The 15,160-nt window shown below is 38.1% G+C and overlaps 1 protein-coding gene across 1 annotated transcript in view; it reads right to left on the bottom strand.

The window, feature by feature from the left end:
* Nucleotides 1–15,160, bottom strand: part of tafa3a (TAFA chemokine like family member 3a) — a 65,668-nt gene that overhangs the window by 21,291 nt on the left and 29,217 nt on the right. The window contains exon 4 of the mRNA XM_079460922.1: nt 2,363–2,475. Within this exon, the coding sequence (XP_079317048.1) occupies nt 2,363–2,474 (112 nt within the window). The 5' untranslated portion in view covers nt 2,475. The remainder of the gene's footprint in view (nt 1–2,362; nt 2,476–15,160) is intronic.

The following is a 15,160-nucleotide window of genomic DNA, read 5'->3' on the forward strand; positions in this document are numbered from 1 at the left end:
GCTTGTCTGTCCATCCGTCCGTCTGTCTGTCTATCTATTAATCTGTCTGTCTGATTTCTCTCAATTGTTTAAATGACTGTTTGGGTTCATAATCATTTGTTGCCAACAAGCAGGACATTCTTCTAACACCACAGCAGCTTCCTCAATACCTTTTTAACCTGCTCAGCGTATCACTTGGAGACAAGAGACCAGCTGTCAGATGAGATCTGATAATCAGCTCCTGCGATGTGGTTTTCACGGCTCCTTTATTCCACCCTGCATTGCTGAATCGCTCCCTGCAGCTTCTGACTAACAAATCACAAAATGCTTGATTGCTGTTTATTAATATGAAGAAGCGTCTATTTATGGAGAAGAGGGGAGAATATTATGTCCAATCAACAAGAGATGATCTCACCGGCATGGGAGAAAGTAGAGAGATGTAACGTTATGTGATACATTGGTCTCCTAAGGATCAAAAAGTAGCAAACCACAAGGGAAATCTTGTTCAAATCTGAAATTATCTGAACGATAAACGGAGAGCTGGAAAGTCTTCCACTCTTCAGTAGTACTTTCACGTGGCTCCTTCTGAGTTCAAGATGAGATCTCATCAATGTCCCAACTTGTGTCAAAGATATTTTAACACTTTAACACTTAACTCTTACTATGTGAAAATGTCGTACTTTATGGTTATGCGCCATGATGAATATAGAAATATGATGAAAACTGTCTCTGCGCTGGTGGTGTACGCTGTCATCACGTTCACGCTGTTTCTCTATGAAGGTAAGGAGCTGAGACTGCTGACTGCAAGTTAAGTTGACGGCTAAACTTCAGACTGTCAAGTTAACCATGGATTTGCGCTTAAGGTGCTTGACAGAAGCACATGCGCACCTTGATCAGAGCAGCATAAATACGATTAAAGTGTTTACACACCTTCATATTGAGATTAAAACCGACGTGCACCACATATGATGAATTCCAGGGGATTGCACAACCTTAGAAACAAATGGATATTATAATGCTTTGGATAAAAGCGTCTGCCAAATGCATAAATGTAAATGTAGATCAATGATTTTTTCAAGACATAGGCTCTGCCGTTTGTGTCTGTGTTTACAAAGCAGACGTGACCCTAAACAAGAATGAAACTGCATTTGTTTTTCTCTCTGTCTTCTCTCTTTCTTCCAACCATTCCAAGTCTCTTTCTCTTCCTCATGACTAGCTAATGAGTGCTGGCGGTTTCGTTGCCCCCCTGCTGTTATTAGGTTGATCCGTCCATGCACTCTGGGTGTGCTGGGTGTCTAACGCAGCAGGCGGTCCCCACTTCTCTTTAACATCGGGGCTAAAGAGGTTTGTTTACTGGGTAACACCTTGGTCTGACCTCCCAGAGCCACTGGGAGTAACTGTGATTAGTTCTGCGCTCGCCTGAAGCCGTGCGACCTGCATCGGGTGGAAAGCAGCTCTCTCTCTCTCTCCCGCACCACGGGGCGAGCAATCGGTGGGCTTTCTGCTGTAATCAATCACCCATTCTGCCTCCGACATACCGCACGTACACACCCGCGGGGAGAAAGGATGGAGGGCTCCTTACTTGTTGCTATCTTTGTCGCCGTGCCCAAGAAAGTGGCAAGATTTTATTTAGCGCAGGCCTTTGGCTCGATAACAGGAGATTAATTGTCGCTGCTGCTTTCCTTTGCCCCCACTGGGTCTTTGTGGCTTTCAGAACGCAGAAAGGGGTAGACGCAGCCTCACCGGGATGCAGCCTAGCGCTTGTGTGTGTGTGTTGTCTGTGTTTGCCTCGGGTTGGGTTGCTCAAACATTATTTTCCCACTTCGGCTCTTGAAACACCACTGTTTGCCACTCGGCCCCTGTGGACGGTTCTCATTATTGCAATGTGTATTCATATCTTCCACCTTTCGCTCTAGGTTTTATTTCGCTTTCACTTTTTCTCTCTTTCGCTCTCCGATGAGATTTCTATGACAAGCTTGACACCTTCCCCTTTGGCATCCCTGCGGGTCGGAAGCCAGGGTCCGGTGACCCAACGCAGCCCTCCCCCATCAGGACAGGATCCGACTTTACACTATCCATATTCATTCAGTCATTAACTAATAATGAATTTTTATGTTTCTCCTTTTGTTTATTAAAGGCATTTCATTATCTAACAGATCTTGAGGGATATCTGGCTGAGATTTACTACCCACTGGAAAAAAAAAGAGAAATCGAATATCTATAGTTTTTCCTCGATAGCAATGAGATTTAAAATAGCCTGCTTTTTCTTAGAAACATCTCACATGCGTCTCCTGTACAGTATTTGGAAACACAAATACAAGGTTGCCTGAAAAAGGCTAACACCTGCAACTAAACACTGTGTGTGTGTTTACTTGTGACTTACCAATATGACTGCGGTGGCTTGAGGCCAGACTCAGCTGACCCCACAGAGACAGCAGACAGATGCCCAACAGCAGCAATCTCCTGCCCACACACTGCAGTTCCCTTTCCCGCATCCTACAAACACACACAACACATCAAAATGAATAGAATAGAATAGTTTAGAATAGAATGGAATAGAATAGTTTAGAATAGAATAGAATAGAATAGATTGAGAGTTTCATAAACATACATATTGTGCAGTAACATACAACTATACATACAAATAATAATAAGTTACAAAACATTTTAAAGGCTTATTAAAGAGTTTCAATAAGGTTGAAGGTTGTAACTTTTCAACCTAAAAGATGAAATTTTGAAACATCTCCTCGAGGGTAAAAGATTCAAATTCTTATGTAAGAAATGAATGGCATCAACAACACATATTTGTTTGCTTGCCTTAATGAAGGCAGTTAACATAAGACTTAATAATCTGCAACAAAGCACAGTCTGCAACACAACGTTTATCTTCAATACCCCTCCAAAGAAATGTATTTGTTTTGTACCAGATTGTAATACTATGGTAAAGTAAAAAATACTATAGTAATGTGGTTACATGAGGAAATTTATTTATATGGGTTTGTTTCTGATTGAAATCAAATTTAATATTATTAACATTTCAAATAAGTTTTGGTTGGGACACTGACATTATCAATTGAAAAAAAACTGAAATGAACTGAAATAAATAAGACTTATAGAGCAATTTAAAAGCAAACAAATAAAACATTTTTTTACAATAAAAATTGAAATCAACACAAAATATTAATAAAAATAAAATGAAACAAAACTATAACAACCCTGTTTCTAATTTCTATTTTGTAGAGTATTTTAAATTTAATCAAAGCATTTAAATACATTTGACATGTCTTTAAATGTATCGGAAGTGTGCACTGATGCTTAAAGTGCAATATACCATACTTAACACAGTAACAAATCCATTTCCTATCAAAAATAGATGCATTAAAATGTCCAAACCAAATATGGCGTTTGATTTTGAGACGCAGTCAGTTAATCAGACGAGTCGCGCAAATGACCGCAAATCCACGAGATGTGTCATCGTTCAGTACGCAGCAGGACGGAGTTTCACACAGCCGTTCATTTTCTCAAATATCATCCATCCTTCAAACGTGTTAGCGAGTGACACAATCTCCTACATTCGCGGTGGTTCATTCATGTCTGGAAAACACAGCAATCTTGACATACTATCAGAGGCTGGCGGTCAGCAATTCCCGCTTCGTCTTTGAGGGGTCCGGGGAGAACATAACACACAAAAGCAATCAGACAACTCATTGCATCGAAAAGCCGAGCGTGTGCTCAACTCATCTGGAGGGGGAAGGTGAGGATTTGTTAACAGCAATATCACAGCCATCTTTTCAAGTCTTTCGCCAAGCGTGTATCTTTAAATAACAGTAAAGACGGGTTTCATACGAGGGCCGTGAGCCTGTTTGTTTGGCAAGGACTGTGAGCCTTATGTTTAGCGGTAATGTAAACTGGACTTCATGTCCTTCATTCCACTACACTAAAACAAGAGGATAAATAATGACGATAGAATTTTTCTTTATGTAGTTCTGTATTTGACTCTTTCTTCTGTAGAACACAAAAGAAGATATTGTGAGAAATGTGTCAGTGGCTTTTTGTCCATAAAATCAAAGTCGACGGGGTTGTTTGGTTACCAACGTGTGACTGACACATGTCCAAACGTGCAGTTTTTAACACTTAAATTAAACAATTATCCAACAAAAGGCTGACATCAGCTCAGCTTGCTTCTTGAAAGCATCTCTGCTCAACATAGCCTTTTACTGTTTGCTCTCTCGCTCTCATTCCACCCCATAAGTACAATTAGCCTCTCTGCCCGCAATAACCACACAAAGCCATTGGGGTTCACTGGCTTATGAGGTCGTTGACAAGTTACTGTAGTTGCGTTATTGAAAAATACACACACGCTGTAAATAGCTGATGTCGCCCTCCGCGCACCCAAAGGGCTTGCGCTTATCGATTATAAAGAGACATGGGTAAATAGAGGCCAAAGAGGTCAGAATGCATCTTTTTAACCTGGCAAAGCAACAGAGCGTGCCCGATAGGTTTAGGGGCAGGACAAACCTTCAACTGTGTTATTTGTGACATGTTAGTAGGCAAACAATGTGAAGACTTTGACAAGGCCTGTTGTCGGCCAATCATATCTTTTGCTGCGAAGCACATGACCTGATTCAGGGCGTGAAAGATGTGACGGGTGAGTTCACTCCTAATTGAACTGTCAGTCTAGTTCATTCATCACACTCAGAATGGAAGGTGCAAGATGTAAACACCGGTCCAGATGCACTTCCGTTACGTTTTTTACATTTTATTATTCTTAAATCATATATACATATATATTCATTTTTCCTGTAGCTCAGTGGTAAGAGCATAGTTCTAGCAACGCCAAGGTCATGGGTTCCATCCCAGGGGATTGCACACAGTCAGAAACAAATGTATAGTATAATGCAATGTAAGTCACTTTGGATACAAGCGTCTGCCAAATGCATAAATGAAAATGTACAGCCAGTCCAATTTTTCATTGAATCTGCATTTATTAATGTATTGTGGTCAATCCAGAATAAATTTCAACAAAATCAAACCTTAGGACTGACATAACGTACAGCAATGTGAAAGATTGACGACAAGACACGTGAAAACTGTCGAGGTCGAGAGATCGAGGTTATAAAATGAAAAAATAAACGTTGAACTTCTCTGAAAATACATATACAAATAATACTGTAGTATTGCTTAAAAGTGAATATGAACTTATTTTCTTTGCTGTATTTGAGCACATTTTCTGTTATTTTCACTTGTTTTAATTTTCTGCAAATAAATGAAAATATAAATAATATTTGTAGTTGAATGTTGGGTTAAAATATTCTCAGAAGTTCACAGAATGAAACAAAAACAATCATTTTACAAAAATACATACGCACCATTGTCTCTTAATTCTTTCCGCTGCTGTATATAGTAAATGTTTAAAATATTTGTTTAACATTTTGATTCGGTTATAAATGTTCTGTTGGTTACATTCTGTTCAAATAACAAAAAATGTAAACAGGAAGTTCTTCTGGAACAGCATCGGACCAAGATTATCAGTCCATACTTACAAAAACAGAGTTTAATAATAGTATCCCATAAAAAATTGTATCCCATTTTTATTCTGTAAATATTTTAAGTTTTATTGGTTAAACTATTGTTAATGTAGCAAAATCATGATTCATTTATGATGACCACTAATACAAAAGCAAGGTAATGTAGTGATGCCATTTCAAACGTAGCCATACAAATCACATAAAAGACTTTTATGAAACAATTCATGTTTAAAAGTTGCGCTACAACACGAAATCTGGCGATCGTCTTGACATACTGAAAATCTGCAAACTACTGTGTGCACACTGTGACTGTACATAGTACTGAACAGAATACACTGCTGATGTAGAAAGAAGTTAGTATGCTGTTTAAAAACGTATTTGCTTTGTGACAGCAGTTACCAAAACAACCCACAATTGTTTAAAAGCACATAAACCAGGAGGAAAGAATAAGTTTGATTGGGTAATTTCTTCTATCTGCATCATGTCACAGTAAAATGATCTATGGCTTTACAATAGTCGAATTGAAGAGTGTTTTTGTTTAACTATTAAATACCATAATCTTTGGTTACTGTCCTGTGGGGGGACCATGAAAAAATGTGTGGTTACTATGGTAACTATATAACCATAATTAATTCTTGTGAGGGGTCTTTAACTCTGACAAAGTTAAAAACTTAAAATAAAGGCCTTTTAAGACATTCAGGGTCTAACACAACGGGAGCAAACGACTCAAATGCGATAACATAAGAGAGAAAAGATCTCCTCCACCTGTTTTCCCATAAAAGAATGAACCGCTTTCAAAATCGAGCAATCCAGCCCACCACTACTGGCTAATTAGTCCCATTGGAACGCCCCTGGTACAGATGGCAAGATGTCTGACATATTTATTTTGACATATTTCTCCAGTTCTCTCGCTCACCCACTCCGTACAAACGGAGGCGGTAAATGCACCGACGCTCACAGATGTACATGAGCTCTCAGGGCTCGCTTGACCTTCCTGCGTGGATGTAAGTGCGCTAGTACGCGAGGACACGAGACAGAGACGCCCAGGTACGTGCGGGCCTCCCCAATGGGGATCGAAAGAACCGCGTCTGCCAACACGCTTGAAGATTCAGAACATCTGCTGGGTGAAGTGGGGAATCAAAGATGGAGGAGGTTTGAGTGGATGGAGAACGAGAAGGGAGAGATACGCGTGCCTCTGGTGCGGTTACGGGTCCACAGCATCACTGATGGGCCTTGACAAGCGAGAACCAGGAGGGTTCAGAAGCTCGTGCACAAACTTCTGAGGACAAATCCTCTTCAAACGATCATTTGTTTCGATATGCTATAAACAACTTCGTCAGAGTGCTTCTACAATTGACTCAATGAGACTTTGTTGGATGAAAAACAACAGCACATGTGTTGAAAGGGAAATTAAAAAGACAACATATGGTGACCAGGCATAAGAGAACACTTTGAATTACACTGTCAAACACGTCAAAGCAACCCTTTGGATCAATCTCTCTGATGACTTCTGATACCGCCAATATTTCACCTTTAGAACGATGAATCATGTCCAGATTTTAATTGCAGTTGGAAAACTCAATGGCAACATAAGGACAGATTTAAGCAGGGGATTTTATTCCTAATATAATAAGCCAAACCTCATGGATCATTTTGAAAATTCTGAATTTTGATAAATCTATAAAAAATATGAGACAAAACATCACATATACCTGTATATATATATATATATATATATATATTTGTATTATTTATATAGAGCTTTGAAAAAAAAGTACTGTTAGAGACCATTTCCAAATTACTTTCAGTTTTTCTGAATTTACTATTTAGAGGTGTTTAGGTAAAATGATATCTTTTGTTTAATTCTGTGTAACAATATTTCTCCCAAATTTCAAATAAAAGTATTGTTTTGATTTGCATTTATTTGCAGTAAATGAAAAGAGAAACGGGTCGAAATAACCGAAAAGACGCTCTGTATTTTTTCATACCTCAATTACTGCAAAGAAAACTAGTTTATATTCACTTTAAAGCAATACAACAGGAATATTTGTATTCAGTTATAATACATTTATTCAGGAAAAGTCCAAAGAAAATGTGTATGTGATATTTTTGTTGATATTCAACAGACACTGTACTGGAATGGCCAAAATACATATAGAAATGATGAATATAATTCATAATTGAATATTTTAAATATCTGAATATTTTCGATATCATGAATGATGATGGTTTCTAACGTGAAAAGCATAAACTGCATAACACTTGCTTTAGTTGCAATGGTAACCACTTCCGACAATGTTTGTTTGTGGCGTATATTTAGCAACAGATCAACTTGTCTCTAACTTTTGTGGTCACTCAAACGTCTGAAAACAGAGTCGCAAGGTGATCATGCCCAAATACATCAAATGGAGAAGAGAAATTGCCTTAAAAGTTCAGTAGTGTTACTGAAAGGCATGCAAAATTTCAATAGGCGGAAAATAACAATTTGTTTTAGTCTTAAACCTGATACGGCTGTGCGGTCACAGAAAGATAATTCTGCATGATATGCACCCAAAATAAAACCTTTTTAGATTACAATACTGCGGGGGAAGACTAGTCAAAGTCTTCCATATTTCATCTGTTGAATAAGTCAACACCACACTGATTCCATACATTTCAACAACACAAAGTGGTTTCCTCATCCGGTTAGTTCTGGTGGTCTCTCCACTTTGCAGTACAGCGGAAAGCCTTCGCAAATATTCTTGTACACTTCCTTTCCACCTGAATGATTTTGCAATGCCACTGTAAACCTTTTCTTAGTCTCCATGTTAACGTATGTTGGAAAGCCTGGATGCTATGAAAGAGAGTGTCAGATGCAAGAAGGTGATTTAACTGCTGTTGGCACACAGACATGTTTGTATCGAGTCTCACCTCGTCTCCATAAGCCAGTCCAAGAACATTTCATCTGATTAGAGAGTATTCAACATGTTTGGACACACTCGCACACACACACACACACACAAACATCACATCACGCTCTGCTTCTTTCGTCTCTGTGTCTGACTCATGCTCTCATGATTTCCACTGAGAGACAGGGGTCAAAGGTTAAGAAGTGCACCGGCACACTACTGCAAAGAAGATATGAAAAAAATATGTCAAATTTGATGTTTGGACAGAGTACTTTGTTTTGGGTAATAAAACTATGAACAAAAAACATATATTTGTTTGGAATAAGAGTAAAAAAATACACAATTTAAGTTATAATTTCAAATCTAGTCCAATTTATTTTCCAATTAGTTCAATGTTGTGGGCTTTACACAAATAAAACCCTTTGATTTTGTGTTCCATCATAATTTTGTTATGACCAAAATATTAAATTAGCAAAGGTAATTATCCTTAACATATATTATTACATTTTATTATAAATAATTGTACTTATTATTGTTTTTTAACATATTACGCATACATACATCCTCATGCATAAAATTAATTTAAAGGAATTTTGCATTTGCATTTTGCAAACAGCGCCACGCTCTTTCCATTTAAATGTACTCCGACAAAATCACACTAGTCGCTTAAAAGGCGAAATAATTGGCTTCTCTTCCGCCTCCACTACTTTATATGTAAAAATAAATGTATGGAGTCATAAACCTTATACCCATATTTGAGATTTGGCTCTGAAAAAATGTACAAATACATTAAAGTTCGAAAGAGTTTAGTCCAGCTCACAATGAGATGTGTGGCAGCTACAATCTTGAGTCTTGAGACATTTTCTTGAAATCATACCGAACAACTGTAGGCCTGTATGTACCAAAACTGAGCTTCTGTATGTACTGAACCATGAGATTTGTGTACCGCTATCTCTTTCAAGTCAGCCTACAAATGGCTTAAAGTTGTCTCTGCGATAAGAGGAAATATTTTGTAGGTTGTCCAGCATTTGCGTTAGCAGTGCAGGTCATGCGCCCGATTCACACAGACTGATTTAATGTGTAGTCTGAATGCACTTGCAAAATGCATAAATTGCATTTCAACAACGAAAACACAAACATCACCTTTTAACACCATTTAACTCATCTGCGGGCCAAGAAGTCTGTGAGAAGTATCGCTCACAGGAAAAATGAATTTTAAACAACCAAGCCAAATCCATCAGCATGCTATCCTGACTGCTTTTAACTGCGTCTTCGATCTAAAACATTTTGGCTTAACAGTTTGCCTGTTGGCAAACTACCGGCAATTTTCCATCAAAGCCCGGCCGCTTTCTTCCACCGAATGAGATTTCACTCGAGCAGATGATTGCTAAATGCTAATGCTAAAGCACAAGGGGGATCTGACAAATTGAAAGCATTGAAGGCCAGAGGAGCTTTAATGCGATCAAAGGCATGCAGAGTGGATCTCCAGGCTTTCCTCTGCGCCGCTCGACTGACATTGTGTCTTCCTGAGTACAAAATTATGCTTCTGTTTTGGTCAGTCATAAGACAAATAACCAGACCCGGGAGTCTCAAAGCTCTAATGCAGATAACAGAAGCCACAAATTGGCATTAGCTAGAGTCAGAAATTGGAATAAATACCTGCTCAGAAGCAATAAACTCTGGATGAAGATGTGGATACAAAATTAAACCGAAGAAGTCTAATCGATACATTTTTATCCACCCAACAGTGTTTAAAGTAAAGTGCTTTGGTATATAAAATTAACCGAGTTTTTTGGTTTAATTTGTAGAAAAATCACTGTAGTAACCATAGATCAACCACGGCATTTGAAGTTAAACTGGTCAAACAAATAGAAATAATTTCACCTAAAAACACATGATTGCTTCTCTTTTACTATTTTAACAATGAAATAATTCATTTAAATATAAATTAAACATGGTACTTTACGCAATACTGTTAACATAAGCACAAATGTTTCTTTCAAACAGATACTTAGTTTAGTCAGATCTACTCATCTGTCAGAGTACATTGTCGTGTTTCAAATAACGTTTCGTGTTTGTGTACAAACATAAACCTTTTAAAAAGCCACAGGAAAGAAGATAATCATTTGTGAACAAAAACACCTGGTGAATATTTTTCGAGCGTTTGTCAGAGAAATAAACACAAAGAAATTACGAATAAGATCTTTTTCCAAAAAAGTGTAGCTATTTCAAAATCAACAAAAGACATGAGCAAGGCAATCCACGGCCATTTGATCATTCCAGAGCAATTTCAGGAATAATTCTAGGAAAAATGTGATACTCAAATGAAACATGACAGAGCAACCTGAGGACAATATACAAAATGTACCCTTGTTACTGAATCACCTCAAACCGTCCTCTTATGGACTTGAACAACAAGTGTCTCTATTCTGTCTGTTCCTTACTAAAGTGCTTTACAACCGGACCACCATAAAACTCATGCGGACACTGCAGAGTTTATTTGTATAGGAGAAATGCTTGAACAGCTTGATCTCTTGTGATCTTCACTCTACGACCGATCGATAATTGTGTTTTTCTGTCTGGAATGTTGCACAAGTCATCTGTACAGATAACCACAGCAACTCTTTTCTATTTACAGAAGAATGATGCAACAAATGATATGCTTCCCACAGCCAATTTACAGCCGGTATACTGCTGTCTACCTGTTTGCCATTTGTGTCTTCTCTATATAAAATGTGGAAAAACAACATGATGCTGTATTAGTCCCGAAACTTTATATCTGTCACCACAATCAATCTGATTCTAACCGATCTGAATGCTAATCGAAATCGAAATCGAAATCGAAATGAAAGAAATCTCTGTCTTGGTGGAAGTAAGAGATTGTGAATTTTAAACTGACATATCGTCTTAATGCTTGTTATATCTTCTATTATAATCTCAATATTTAGAAAAATGCAGATTTATATATCCGTAAGGCTAACATATTTATAGTAAAAGCCAAATAAACTTTAGATTTCATGGGAAAATTCAACACAAATTCTTGTGTAATATTTTTGTATTCAATTTTAAATCGTGAATTACTCATTTGTATGTATATTTTTAATTGTTAATAATAATTACAATCATTTTTATTAACAATCAAAAATACATGAAAAGCATTAAAAGACACAACAATCTATTGCCAAAAGCTAGAATGACAAACGTTTGCCTATTTTGGTGTTATATCATCCATCGGTCACCTAAGTCTCAAGAGATCAGTCGACCGCTGCTATTAAACAGAGTTTTACCTTTTTAACCTTTTAGTAAGTAAACAAATGATTCAAATTAACGGTTTGACGGCAGTAGAACAAAAGCTCAAGGATCAAAAGAAAGAAACACGGACGACAAACACCAGCAGAGGTGCACTAAAAGACTCTGTTAATAGGCCTCTTTACAGAACTCGCTGTGAAGGTCTGCAGAGAAAGAATGCTGATATAGGATCAGAAGAGTTTCTCTATGCATTAGTCTTAGTCAGCAAGCAAAGAGAAGACGACACGTCTCTGGAACAGCGATGCCCAGTGAACCACCTCCTTGCATTATTCAAAGAACAGGCAGACAGGTTCGGCTGCTCCATTTGCTGCCCTGCTGTCAGAAAGCAGTACGCATGAAGTCTTACATTACTGACCGACGCGCCACCGCGAGAAGGGAGAGAAAAAAATACCACGTGATGGACTGAGCAAAACGCATTGACCTTATTCTATTATAAATATCAACTCAGTTTTACTGGGAAAGGATTTTATCGCTATGGTTTCTTGACCCAAGATTTGGAGAACCAAAACTAGATTCTTACTTTTTTGCCGCGTTTACCCTAAAGGTATAGTTCAGATCATTGAATTTCTGTCATTATTCACACTCATGCTGTTCAAATCAGCATCTGAATCTTTCGTCTGTGGAACACAAAAGAAGATATTTTGAGAAATGTCTCAGCGGTTTTGTGTCCATACAATGGAAGTCAATGGGATCCAGCGTTGATCGGTCACCAACGTTTTGCAAAATATCTTCTTTTGTTTTGCAGAAGAAAATCATACAGGTTTGAAATGACATGAGTAAACAGAGAACGGGTAAACATTCAAACATTTTGGGTAAACTTTATCTTTAAAGATACAGTATATATTACAAGTGTCCTCCAAAGACTCCAAAAACGTGCATTAAGAACATTAAAAAAGCATACAGTCTCTCAATTCGCAGATACAGATCACAGATTTTTATGACATCATTCTGCACTTTAGCTTCAGATCAGATTCCAGATTGATGCTGTTGAAATATTACATCAACAACAAAGCTGTGCATTTAAATGATTAAAGAAATTAAAGAATTAAAGAAAATGCGAGTAATCTATTCTTATGGAAATCTTACGGCCACAGTACTAAAACAGAACTGGTCAGAGTTTGCTCTCTTATACCTCAGGCAAGGAGATTTCAGATGTGCGTTCTTGGAATTCTTGGAAGAAATACAAACAGACACAAATGAAATTAAAGCAAAGCCTGGATCACTCAAGGCTTTTATCTTTACACAAAATATGTATAAATTTGATCGCCAGGCTAATGTTCTGCTTTTTTGTGTGTTGCTAGGCGGCTTGTGTATTTCGGGCGGTCTCTAGAGGTTGCTTACTGGTCCAAATCACAAGGTGAGAACCACACGGATCATTTCAAAAAGTCATTTTAACATCGGTCATCAAGAAGCCGCATGATTTGAAGTATCTCATCACGTCCACAGCACAAACTGTTGTAAAATGTTCAAGGTTTTGAGCGGCTACCGAGAGTAATTTGCCGTACGCAAAAGAATACTTGCATTGTGTCACACGCTAAGCATCAGGGTGACATCCCTTCGAACTGAACTGGCACGACATATTTGCTTGTTTGCCAAATGTGAAATTTCGTTGGAGCGCAGGCTAATAAAACGGCTACGGCTCTTACCCTCGTGAGATGCCGCTGACATTAATTATATATGTAATTGAGTTCTCTGGCATGTTTGGACAAGCTAATTCTCAGAGCAATTTCCAGCCTTTATTCCTCCATTTCAGTTGTTAGCGTTCCGCAGTCCTGAATTCTTTAAAATTATTACTCGGCGGGAGTATTCACAAGCCGCTCCCGGTGCATACAGATCAGCTCACAAAAACAAACGTCTCATCCAGGAATGAACCCCGATGTAACCCGGAGAACACAGAATCGCACGGCATGCAAATCTTTCACGATCGGTTTATTCAGGTGAACAAAAAGAAGCGACACAATCTAGTAAGAGCTTTTAAGGAATGTGTGTATGCATTTGATTCTCTGGGTTTTCAAACATGATGAGAGAGAGAAAGCCTGTTTGAAATACAAACAGCTTCATTTTGTCTTTCTGGGCCTTTTTGGCTCTTGTTATAAAGCACCACAGTTTTGCTTTCAAATCTGTGAAGATGCACGTATTCCGATATTATTTTGACTATAAATCTGTCGCTGTAAATTCAAACTCGACTGAATATCATCATTAAGCTTATAGCAAAGCATGTTATGTAAAGCGTTTCATGAACCCCAAATTGTTTTGCTGTTATCTCTCCAGTGTAGCATGATTCCAAAACACACGACTAAAGTTGTAATACTAAAACTCAATTTGTGCAACCATACGGCGATACAGCATACATGGAAACTGCATCAAAGCATTCAAATGATGAGGGGCTAGTTGTCACACAACTCGGAAAGAATCCCAAGTGATTCATTCGGTCCCACAACACACGTGTCAGTCACATCATAAAAGGATTCATCGCTATGTAGTTCCTTTTAACTGTAAAAATAAGCGTTTCGTGCACTTCAAAATGCAAATACTTCTTTGGACAAATGTATTCTTTTTAAATATCAAAGAACTACTGAGGGATTGTGCTGTCGGCAAGCCATCTGCATGAGTTTGTGCTTGCTTATGTGTGAAATGAACAGAGAAAAGAGCTGGGGGGAGAGGAGGGGCAACAATGTTCTCATCGCATGTGAATAGAGGCTTTTGACATCGCATTAAACAGACATAATTGCCATTTAACCCCTTTCGGGTAGCCCGGGGCAGGGCTCTGCCTCCACAATCACGGTTGCAGAACGGGGAGTTTGAGGGCGTAGCCCAGGGGCCGCCTAGGTGAGGGCAAAATGTCAATTTATTTGTTTATACAGACTCTTGTTTTCTCATTATTTCTCTGCATGTCAGTCCTATTTTGGCTAAACATCAAGTCTTTTTATGAGGACATACAGTATAAAATGCATGAAACGGTTTATCCGAACCTACATAGACATGGCTATAACTATAACATTGCTATAACATTGCTAGATGAACTTTAAAACGCTGCCTAAAATTTCAGAAATAGACAAAAGACGAACATTATGTGTTCGTGTGAAACTAATGAAAAATTACAAAACCGCTCGCCTCATGCGTGCAAACGTGTATCCAGTTTTATAGCTGCTATCATAACCAGACATTAAATTACAAATCAAATAGAGTTTTAATCTCAATATGGGTTTTCAACTTTCAAGAACACTGCATGCATTACGTGCAGTATTTTCAAAAAAACGGAAGGACAAGTCCAATTTTAACCCGGAATATTCATTAAACATGCGTAAACTGTTTTTGCAAACACTGCTGTCGCTATTTCTCACTGCATACATTATCACTCCGAGACAGGATTGCACATGGATTTCTTTCTAGTGACGTTTTTACTGCACATGCTCATACTACCCATCTTAGGTCTCGCCTAGGATAGATCAGTCG

Source organism: Barbatula barbatula (genome assembly GCF_947034865.1).
Source record: "Barbatula barbatula genome assembly, chromosome: 7".
Lineage (NCBI taxonomy): Eukaryota > Metazoa > Chordata > Actinopteri > Cypriniformes > Nemacheilidae > Barbatula > Barbatula barbatula.